Source organism: Salmo trutta, chromosome 4 (assembly GCF_901001165.1).
Source record: "Salmo trutta chromosome 4, fSalTru1.1, whole genome shotgun sequence".
NCBI classification, from domain to species: domain Eukaryota; kingdom Metazoa; phylum Chordata; class Actinopteri; order Salmoniformes; family Salmonidae; genus Salmo; species Salmo trutta.
Window position 1 is genome coordinate 48,244,785 of NC_042960.1, and position 11,876 is coordinate 48,256,660.

Genomic DNA, 11,876 nt, shown 5'->3' on the forward strand with positions numbered 1-11,876 from the left:
TTCAAATCCATTTTTCAAAGCCATGTAAGGGGAGTTCTCAACTTTGCAAAATCCACCTGATTAATTTTATCTGAAGTAGAAATTGCTTCAATCATGCACCTATATCGTGTCTCTATCTTTCCAGACGGAAGAGAAGCTGAAATTTGATGCCGTCTTCGATAGCCTCTCCCCCGTTAGTGGCATGCTCTCTGGGGAGAAGGTCAAACCAGTGTTGCTTAACTCTAAACTTCCAGTGGACGTACTGGGAAGGGTAAGCAGCATAGCATATCTCCAGGGCTCATAATGAATTAGTTTTGATGGTCGTCATAGTAAATGCATATGCCCAATTGCCCACTGGAGGGTGGTCTTGTGTTTTTAAACATAGCCGCTGCTTTTTAAAGGCTTGACTGTGTTGCAATTTGTGACAACATTGATCTGCTTTAAGTCCACGACTGGTCTATTTTACCGACTAGATACATATTATTTTTTTGACTTATTGCTGAATGGACTGAATTCCCTAAATGTTGCAGGTGTGGGAACTGAGTGACCTAGACAGAGATGGTATGCTTGACCGAGATGAGTTTGCTGTGGTAAGGAATAGATTTATCATTAAAGTGGAAAGATATGAGGAAATTCATGCAGAAGAGATGTAGCCTAACTGCCAACTTAGTTTATTTAAAAAAGAAAATGTACACTGCCCTTGTGCCTATTTTCTGTATAGCCTTCTCCAGCTTTTATTTATATTTCATCAATAATTGTTTGCACTCATGTACGCTTGGCTTCAAGGCCTCCTTGCTTTCTATCAAGGATCCTGTATCTCAAGATGGAGGGCTTTTTGTTTCAGGGTTGTGCTATATTTGAAGTTCTCACATTTTAATGAACGCATGCACTTATGTAATGGCCAGATGCTTGCTGTCAAATCTTTAGTATGTGCAAGGAGGAAATGTGGACTCCGCTGTAAGAGTTAGTGTTGGCTTCTCGAATAAAATACGTTGTTTGTAAATATTGGACTTCCCTGATCTTATATTGAAATTACATGATAGGCAGATTTATCGATGTGTCTGTTCTCCTTTATTAGGCCATGTACCTTGTCTACAGAGCTCTGGAGGGGGAGCCCGTGCCCATGTCTCTACCTGCTCCTCTAGTGCCCCCCTCCAAGAGGAAAAATCCCCCTGTCTCTGTACCACCAGTGATGCCCCTTTTACCCTCGCCCCCTTCCGTCAAAGAGAGCCGCTCCTCCCTTTCAGGGTCCAAAACCCTGCCCTCCAAACCAGCCGTGACCCCAGTCACAGTGAGTATAATATTCATCCCTGCATGAAAGTGGGGCGGCAAGACCTAATCCATATCTATATAACCATCCTGTCCCCTCTGTCTCTTTTCAGTGGGCTGTATCTCCTCCAGACAAATCCAAGTATGACGAGGTGTTTGCGAAGACCGATCTTGACATGGATGGGCTGGTGTCTGGGCCTGAAGTCAGAGATATCTTCTTAAAGACTGGCTTGCCCTCTGCCACACTAGCACACATCTGGTATGATTCAGGGAACAATCTCTTAGATAACATGGGGTGCCTGGCTCTCTGCACTTGAATGTACTAATGAAACAAGGACATTGGTCATACAGGGCTGCTTTCTGGACGCAGAGTAAGCCAATTCTTGGACTAAAAAAAAGTTTACTTTTTTCCATTTAGCAGGACTAGGCTTAATGTGGGTCTGTGAAACGGGCCCATAGTTTTAGTCAATATTATGCCCATTGCCGGAAGGGTAAATGGATCTTTCTGTTGTGTGATGTGGTCATCTGTGTTCCACAGGGAGCTCTGTGACATTGGGGACATGGGGAAGCTAACCAGGGAACAGTTTGCACTAGCGCTGCATCTAATTAACCAGAAACTGACCACGGGTGTGGACCCACCCCAGAACCTCTCTCCTGAAATGATCCCTCCCTCTGACAGACTGAGCCTAGCAACCAAGCAGGTAACTCATTCATATCATCCTGTACCATTTAATGCCCTCTTAAACATCCAATAATCACAAACTGTGAATATCCTGTTTGAATCGTGTGCATTTCTCTATAAAAGGACTAGGAGTTGTGTATTTTGATGAATAGGCTACTTGAAGGTGACGCAAATGTGAAAACTTCTATTTCCTGACGTTTTACTAATCGTTTCCTTCCCTTCTCCTGTGGTGTGTGGGTTTTTGTTTTCTAGCTTGCTGCTGTGTCTCTCTCTGACCCTCTCTGTGTATGCTGTCTCTTTGCTTTCTTCCTCATGAGTCATGCATTGTACACAAGGTGGGATCTCCCTCTAGCTGGGGACTCTACTGAGTGTTCGCTTCACTGTGTCTCCCCCTTAGCTCCTGGCAGTGTCACCCACCCATGTACCCACCTCCTAATATTCCCTACCTACCCTTTTTGTTTTTCTCCTAGTTCAATTAGTAATTTTAGTGCCCTCCTTATCCATATGTGTTTGCATGTAGATGTGCCTTCAGTGTTCATGCATTTCTTAAAAATATCCCATCTTGTATGGGTCATTTTGGGATTCTGTCAAGTTCAGTAAAATGGGTTTGATTTTAAATGGCGACCTTAAATTAGTTGGAGGCTCATATTTACATTATTCAACATCGTGTTTGCCATTCTGTCGATTTAATGTTTAGATGTTGTGTATATGTTGTACAGTATGGTCAGTGAAGCGCGTGAATGTAAACAAATCGTTTGCTTTGAATGATTTCTCCCCACCAGAGCAACGCAGCAAATCTGGCAGCAGACTTTTCTGCCATCAAGGAACTGGACTCACTCAGCAATGAGATTGGTGACCTACAAAGGTGAGTGTCAATCATCAGAGTTGCAGGGCTCTATGCTGACCAGGGCTCTATGCACGTGGTTGCCTAAGTTGTAAAATGTAGGTGCACACACAAAGTGTTGAAGCACAATGAAAAATATTTGAGGTAATAAAGCTGGAATCCTACATTTTTTTTCTTCTAGGCCCACTGGTGCTCCTAAATAAAATTTGAGGTCGCACAGCAAAATATTTAGTCTCATATTAGAGTCAAATAGTCTCACTGTAGAACACTAAGTTGTATTCGTCCATGTACCGAGTGTATTTGGGAGATGGGTTAGTTCCGGCTTTTTGTTTGGGAAGAGTTTGTTAGCGTGTTGGAGCATATAACTACCCCTCGGAAGTAGGGCTCGCTTTGTCTCAACCGATTATCGGCGGACCGAAAAAAGCCGATACCGATTAATCGACCGTTTTTAAACATGTATTTGTAATAATGACAATTACAACAATACTGAATGAACACTTATTTTAACTTAATATAATACATCAATAAAATCAATTTAGCCTCAAATAAATAACGAAACACGCTCGCTCTGTCTCGCTCGCTCGCTCTGTCTCGCTCGCTCATCTGGCTCGCTCGCTCATCTGGCTCGCTCGCTCATCTGGCTCGCTCGCTCATCTGTCTCGCTCATCTGTCTCGCTCATCTGTCTCGCTCGCTCGCTCATCTGTCTCGCTCGCTCGCTCATCTGTCTCGCTCGCTCGCTCATCTGTCTCGCTCGCTCGCTCGTCTGTCTCGCTCGCTCGCTCGTCTGTCTCGCTCGCTCGCTCGTCTGGCTCGCTCGCTCGCTCGTCTGTCTCGCTCGCTCGCTCGTCTCGCTCGCTCGCTCTGTCTCGCTCGCTCATCTGTCTAGCTCGCTCGCTCATCTGTCTCGCTGGCTGGCTGGCTCTCGCTCGCTGGCTGGCTGGCTCTCGCTCGCTGGCTGGCTGGCTCTCGCTCGCTGGCTGGCTGGCTCTCGCTCTCTGGCTGGCTGGCTCTCGCTCTCTGGCTGGCTGGCTCTCTGCCTGGCTCGCTCTCTGCCGCTCTCTGCCTGGCTGGCTCTCTGGCTGGCTGGCTCTCTGCCTGGCTCGCTCTCTGCCGCTCTCTGCCTGGCTCGCTCTCTGCCGCTCTCGCTCGCTCTCTGCCTGGCTCGCTCTCTGCCGCTCTCGCTCGCTCTCTGCCTGGCTCGCTCTCTGCCTGGCTCGCTCTCTGCCGCTCTCGCTCGCTCTCTGCCTGGCTCGCTCTCTGCCGCTCTCGCTTGCTCTCTGCCTCGCTCGCTCTCTGCCGCTCTCGCTCGCTCTCTGCCTCGCTCGCCCTCTGCCTCGCTCGCTCTCTGCCTCGCTCGCTCTCTGGCTCAGAATTCTGTCATTTTGGACTGTTAAATTGGGAGAGCTGCTCCTAGGAGCATGGGATGTCTACAGGTGTCATTTCTGGATACTTGCCAGCCAGGGCATCTAAATTATACAGTCGGTACTCCTGACTCGCACGTCTCCTACCCCACTTCACCTTCTCTCTCCGCTGGTCCTACTCCATCTCTCTCTACATGCGTGGCTGTTGGTTGAAACGAAAGGCAGACAGGTTCATTCTTCATGTTGATCAAAATAACATTATTATTATATTTGATAATATGAATGGGAAAAGATACTTGGCATTTTTTCATTCAGTTTAAATGAATTCTTTTTTACACTTACTATTTATTCTTTTGGCCAGCCTTTTGGAATATTTATGTTCTACTTTGCTAAATGAATGGCTTTGTTATTGTCATTTGATAAAGATCCAGGAGAAAGATTTGGACTTGGTAGGGAGAGCTGATAACCGAGGCCCCGCCTATTGTGCAAATGTTCCCACTTATCCCCATCTTCTGCTCCCTCTCCTCTACCTTGTCATCTGACCAGGAAAGAGTTGGGAGGGGTGGATGGGAGGATGAACACACAGGGAAATGAACAATGGGAGGTATAGAGCTTCATCCCTCCCCTCTCTTCGCTGAATCACTGACACTTCCTCCAGGCAGCCACACACAGTCCTACCCCTCTCTCGCGCCTCTCATCTGCCAGAACACACCACACACACACACACGCACACGCACAGACCCCCTCTCGCTCAAGGCAGTTGTTGCAGGCGTTGATTGGTCAGTCGGTGTGGTCTGCTACAGTAGGATCAGGATGGTGGTGCAGGGAGCGGAGCTGTCGGCTGGCGAAGATTGTAGAGGTGGTGGTGGGGTGGTAGCCTGGCTGGGGGTGCCCTCGGTCTCCGCGGTGATTAAATACTCATGTCTGCTGTGCTGGTCTTCCAGGGAGAAGAGCAATGTGGAACAGGAAATTAAAGAGCAGGAGAAGAGCATCAGAGAAAGGACCAGTGAAGTCCAGGTACAGTGAACGTGCTACGTGCATGCCTCCCCTGAGCGCTCTCACTGCCCTTATATTGTTACACTTCATTTCATCCACTTGATGTCTGTACATTTAGATTTTCTACTGGTTTTATAAATACATTTTCTCATGTCAAATCAGTCTACTGTTCATCTGCTCTTGTTGAATTTGTTAGAGGTAGCCTTCTTGGTTCGGTTAGGCTATGAAGCTATGGCTGAGCAGCAGAGAAACCAAACACCCTCCCTCCCTGAGTCAGAGCCGCCTCCACTGGTTCCATATACATCTATACTGCACCATGTTGACATTTTGATGTTGACGATCTTGATTGCGCAAACTGAACTGTAGCCTCAAGCTGTTTAGTTCTTGCTTCAGTGATACATTTCGACAGAATTACCTCTGTTAATATCAAGCATATGAATTGATTTATTAATATAACCTATTTAGAGGACGTACGTACATTATTTACCATTCATTTATATTGGGCACAAAATAATCTGAAACAGCAAATGCATCCAACAAGTTTGTGGAATCATAGTGTGCTAGGAATATCAGACCAAATGCTGAGCCTTTTGACTACTTCATTATACCTAGTAAGTGAAAAATCTGTCAATGTGCCCTTAACCAAGGCACTTAACCCCAATTGCCCCTGTAAATCACTCTGGATAAGAGCATCTGCTAAATGGCAATACGAAATTCGCCCCAATATGGGAGGGACTATGTATAAAAAGAGCTGTAATTTCTAAATAATTCACCCGCTATGGGTGAAATTGCTCTCAAATTGAAGCTGACAGTCTTCACTTTAACCTCCATAGTCATTGTATCATTTCAAGAAATGTCACTGTCCCTATACTTTGAGCTCACTGTATATTAAATTATACTTTCATACCCTGTAATTTGGGTCTGTCCATATGTTATTTAATGCATTTTTAGGAACATTTCAAGTGTTGTTGAATAAGCCAGTACCATAGCAGAGGGGTATCAGCTGTAAGCCCGAGTCCCGTGTGTGACTATAATCTTGTCTTTATAATCTTCTCTGTCAGGTTTCATTATCCCATCCTCTCAGGTCCTGTTCACTATTGACCCACTCTCTCTGTGAGGACTAAATTAACACTTGTACACCTTTTTTATATTGCCACTTCTCGGCCGTACTTGAACACTAGTGATCACACTATATAGGAATATGGCAATATTACCCTGCATTGAACATTAGTTATTTTCTGCTGTGTATTTATGAAAGGCTGCTCTTCCTCTGGTACTGTACACCAATGGTGTGGAATGTTGTCATTAGACCGACTTCACTGTTTCCTTATCCCAGGGTTCCCCTCAGCAATGATTACGGCCAATTAGCCAGCATCAATATATTAATAATGGATGAAAACTCGTCTGTTTTTCAATAGTTATATGAGCAATTGAGATTGGATTATACAGTAAAAATTAAGGCCAATGAGTAGTAATCAGTAACTATTTAACATTTGCACAGTGATCGGGAGTAATTCTCCCTGCAGTAAATGTAAAGTAAATCAGTAATGTAATTGCTGAATATGAAGTATTCTAAGCAAATAGGGATCAATAAACTATTTGCTTTTTAATCTTTGGTACTTGAGGCATTCACACTTGAATGATTAGGAGATGAGGGCAGGAGTGCCTCGCCGCTGTGCTGGAGTTGGTCTGATAAATGGCTTCTATTCTGGGCTGTGAGAACTAAGAGTGCAGCAGCTCCTCTGAAGGAATGATGAAGACGTTCATCCCTCTGAGCCTGTGCTGAGGACTGGCTGATTACAGTTTATACCACACCTTCCTACACACACTTCCTCGATAAACATCATCATGTAGGCATAAACACTAAGTCAACGTGTAATGGTACTGTGGGATAGCTTACATTGATTTTGTTCTGCTGCAGCGGAGCACCTCGAGGCTGAGCTAACTCTTTTTTTGTAATCTTTTATTATATTCTGGCAGTCAAAATGGATTGACTCTGACTCCTTTCTTCAGACTCTGCTCAGTCAAACGCTACTCCCTCATAGGTGCTTCTGCTCTTTTTCTCACATCTTTCTCTGGATGCTGTGACTTATCCCTGCCTTCCTCAGGACCTGCAGAATCAGGTGCAGAAGGAGAGTGGCGAGCTGCAGCGGCTGCAGTCTCAGCGCCAGGAGGTCCAGGATACTCTGGAGGAGCTGGACCAGCAGAAGACCACTCTGGAGGAGCAGCTTCGTCACATCTGCCAGCAGTGCAGCCATGAGAACCAGCTGGTGAGACTACAGAACCTATCAACCAACCACCACATCACACAGCACCTGCTCACCTTCAGAGAGGATCTAGTCAATAGCAACTGCATTTGTTGGTCAAATGTACATCTAGTCAGTCAGATTGTCCACCATTTTGTTTGAACTCTTTTCTCACATCTTGCGTCGCTTTCTGTGTGTGTGTGTGTGTGTGTGTGTGTGTGTGTGTGTGTGTGTGTGTGTGTGTGTGTTAGATCTTGTCACTAGAGGCGGAAAACACGGCACAGGAGCAGAGGATAGAGGAGTACGAGGAGCAGCTGGTGCAGGCCAGAGAGGAGCTGCTGCGACTGCAAGGGGAGAGCCAGCAGCTGGAGGAGAAGGTGCAGGCAGCACGGGAGCAGTTCACCCCCTTGCAGGAATCTGTCAAGGACTCCTTCTCTCAGGTATCTCAGGTGAGTCTACTATGACTCTCCACCATTACTATTACGGTGGTGGCAAAACATTCCCCAACCAAAAACCGTGGATTGATGGCAGCATTCGCGCAAAACTGAACGCGCGAACCACTGCTTTTAATCAGGGCAAAGTGACCGGAAACATGACCGAATACAAAAAGTGTAGCTATTCCCTCCGCAAGGCAATAAAACAAGCTAAGCGTCAATATAGAGACAGTGGAGTCGCAATTCAATGGCTCACACGAGGTATGTGGCAGGGTCTACAGTCAATCACGGACTACAAAAGAAAAATCAGCCCCGTCGCGGATCACGATGCCTTGATCCCAGACAGACTAAACTTTTTTGCTCGCTTTGAGGACAATACAGCGCCACTAACACGGCCCGCTACCAAAACCTGTGGGCTCTCCTTCACTGCAGCCAACGTGAGTAAAACATTTAAACGTGTTAACCCTCGCAAGGCTGCAGGCCCAGACGGCATCCCCGGCCGCGTCCACAGAGCATGCGCAGACCAGCTGGCTGGTGTGTTTACAGACATATTCAATCAATCCTTATCCCAGTCTGCTTTTCCCACATGCTTCAAGATGGCCACCATTGTTCCTGTTCCCAAGAGAGCTAAGGTAACTGAGCTAAATGACTATCGCCCTGTAGCACTCACTTCCGTCATCATGAAGTGCTTTGAGAGACTAGTCAAGGATCATATCACCTCCACCCTACCTGACACCCTAGACCCACTCCAATTTGTTTACCGACCCAATAGGTCCACATACGACGCAATCGCCATCACACTGCATACTGCCCTAACCCATCTGGACAAGAGGAATACCTATGTAAGAATGCTGTTCATCGATTACAGCTCAGCATTTAACACCATGGTACCCTCCAAACTCGTCATTAAGCTCGAGACCCTGGGTCTCGACCCCGCCCTGTGCAACTGGGTCCTGGACTTCCTGACGGGCCGCCCCCAGGTGGTGAGGGTAGGTAACATCTCCACCCCGCTGATCCTCAACACTGGGTCCCCACAAGGGTGTGTTCTCAGCCCTCTCCTGTACTCCCTGTTCACCCACGACTGCGTGGCCATGCACGCATCCAACTCGATCATCAAGTTTGCAGACGACACTACAGTGGTTGGCTTGATTACCAACAACGACTTGAGGGCCCTTGGAGTGTGGTGTCAGGAAAATAACCTCGCACTCAATGTCAACAAAAGAAAGGAGATGATCGTGGACTTCAGGAAACAGCAGAGGGAGCAGCCCCCTATCTACATTGACGGGACAGTTGTGGAGAGTTTTTTGTAAGTTCCTCGGCGTACACATCACGGACAAACTGAAATGGTCCACCCACAAACACAGCGTGATGAAGGCGCAGCAGCGCCTCCTCAACCTCAGGAAGCTGAAGAAATTTGGCTTGTCACCAAAAACACTCACAAACTTTTACAGATGCACAATCGAGAGCATCCCGTCGGGCTGTATCACCACCTGGTACGGCAGCTGCTCCTCCCATAACTGTAAGACTCTCTAGAGGGTAGTGAGGTCTGCACAACGCATCACCGGGGGCAAACTACCTGCCCTCCAGGACACCTACACCACCCGATGTCACAGGAAGGCCAAAAAGATGATCAAGGAAAACAACCACCCGAGCCACTGCCTGTTCACCCCGCTACCATCCAGAAGGCGAGGTCAGTACAGGTGCATCAAAGCTGGAACCGAGAGACTGAAAAACAGCTTCTATCTAAAGGCCATCAGACTGTTAAACAGCCATCACTAACATTGAGTGGCTGCTGCCAACATACTGACTCAACTCAAGCCACTTTAATAATGGAAAAATTGATGTAATCAATTTATCACTTGCCACTTTATATTATTTATATTAGATAATGTTTACATAACCTACATTATTCGTCTCATATGTATATACTGTACGCTATACCATCTACTGCATCTTGCCATCTTGATGTATTAGATGTATCATTAGCCACCTTAAACAATGCCGCTTTATATGTTTTCATACCCTAAATTACTCATCTCATATGTATATACTGTACTCCATACCATCTATTACATCTTGCCTACGCCGTTCGGCCACCACTCTATTTATTTTTATGTACATATTTGTATTCATTCCTTTACACTTGTGCGTACAAGGTAGTTGTAGAATTGGTAGATTACTTGTTAGATATTACTGCATGGTCGGAACTAGAAGCACAAGCATTTCGCTACACTTGCATTAACACCTGCTAACCATGTGTATGTGACAAATACATTTGATTTGATTTGAAGATTGTAAATGGCGATAACAAAATATGATTGACGAGAAAGAATGTATCAAATAGTGCAAAAACGATGTGTGTGTGTAGGTAAGTAAAGAAATAAAACGACAGTAAAAAGATATTTGAAAATAACAGTAGCAAAAGTAACGGTGGTAGGATGACATGCGATTTTATTGGTGAGCGAATGTTATATTTAGGTTTTATAAATTGCATGTCATCCTTACCAAGCAATCTATCTTATCAATCATGTTTTGTTCTCTCCAATCTGTGTGTGTATCAGTACCAGTCAAAAGTTTGGAGCACACCTACTCATTCAAGGGTTTTTCTTTATTTTTACTACTTTCTACATTGTAGAATAATAGTGAAGACCTCAAAACTATGGAATCATGTAGTTACCAAAAAAGTGTTTAACAAATCAAAATATATTTTATATTTGAGATTCTTCAAAGTAGCCACCCTTTGCCTTAATGACAGCTTTGCACACTCTTGGCATTCTCTCAACCAGCTTTACCTGGAATGCTTTTCCAAGAGTCTTGAAGGAGTTTCTACATATGCTTAGCAATTGTTGGCTGCTTTTCCTTCACTCTGTGATCAGACTCATTCCAAACCATCTCAATTGGGTTGAGGTTGTCGTGGAAATATTTGGTCAATCATATTTCACAAATACTGGAGCCTCTGAGTTCAAATATACTTTTTATTACTTCATAATAAAAGCCGAGCTGCATCATGAATACAACTGCCTTCCAATCTTGGTACAAACTGCTTATACATTTGTCCTCCTTACGTCATACTCATAGTAACTCCTCTTAATGGCTCATCACCTCTGGCATTTAGCCACTTATCTTATTGCCTTCATATTAGGACATGCAACCTGTAGAGTCACATAAATAGTTTCATGCATATAGGACCATAGCAACAGACCGTGGCACTCTACAGGATTAACCAATAAATGACATCCTGCTGACTCCACTGTAAGGTGAACCCCTGTTCTGGAAAAAACCCAAGAGGTGTAACCATAGTTGGCCATAAGTTACAAGAATAACCACGTGCATGTCTAATGGTGTCCAATGACCTAGAGCACAGAGTGCAGTAGTTTTGCTGGCTCCTTCTGAAATAAATAATTGCCACATATGTACAAAAAAATTCACAATAAGGTCGGGTGGTTGTAGAGGCCAGGTCATCTGATGCAGCACTCAGTCAGTCACTCTCCTTCTTGGTCAAATAGCCCTTACACAGCCTGGAGGTGTGTTTTGGGTCATTGTCCTGTTGAAAAAGGAATGATAGTCCCACTAAGTGGAAACCAGATGGAATGGCGTATCACTGCAGAATACTGTGGTAGCCATGCTGGTTAAATGTGCCTTCAATTCTAAATAAATCACGACAGTGTCACCAGCAAAGCACCCCCACACCATCACACCTCCATACTTCACAGTGGGAACCACACATGGTCATCCGTTCACATACTCTGCGTCTAATCAGACCAAAGGACAGATTTCCACCAGTCTAATGTCCATTGCTCATGTTTCTTGGCCCAAGCAATTTTATTTTTCTTATTGGTGTCCTTTAGCAGTGGTTTCTTTGCAGCAATTTGACCATAGAGGCCTGATACACGCAGTGTCTCCTCTGAACAGTTGATGTTGAGATGTCTGTTACTTTGAGATGTCTGCAATTATTTGGGCTGCGTGGGTCTTCCTTTCCTGTGGAGGTCCTCATGAGAGCCAGTTTCATCATAGCGCTTGATGGTTTTTGCGACCGCACTTGAGGTAACTTTCAAAGTTCTTGA

General features: G+C 45.3%; 1 protein-coding gene across 4 annotated transcripts in view; it reads left to right on the plus strand.

The window, feature by feature from the left end:
- The window catches only part of LOC115192496 (epidermal growth factor receptor substrate 15), a 37,892-nt gene that overhangs the window by 8,828 nt on the left and 17,188 nt on the right, over positions 1 to 11,876 (plus strand). For 3 of the 4 annotated variants that reach the window (XM_029751072.1, XM_029751073.1, XM_029751074.1), the window contains exons 7-15: positions 125 to 250; positions 510 to 569; positions 1,058 to 1,270; positions 1,362 to 1,507; positions 1,787 to 1,949; positions 2,713 to 2,795; positions 5,081 to 5,153; positions 7,241 to 7,402; positions 7,630 to 7,827. In XM_029751072.1, coding sequence (XP_029606932.1) covers positions 125 to 250; positions 510 to 569; positions 1,058 to 1,270; positions 1,362 to 1,507; positions 1,787 to 1,949; positions 2,713 to 2,795; positions 5,081 to 5,153; positions 7,241 to 7,402; positions 7,630 to 7,827 — 1,224 coding nt within the window. The remainder of the gene's footprint in view (positions 1 to 124; positions 251 to 509; positions 570 to 1,057; positions 1,271 to 1,361; positions 1,508 to 1,786; positions 1,950 to 2,712; positions 2,796 to 5,080; positions 5,154 to 7,240; positions 7,403 to 7,629; positions 7,828 to 11,876) is intronic. The other variant, XM_029751075.1, reaches the window with a different exon arrangement.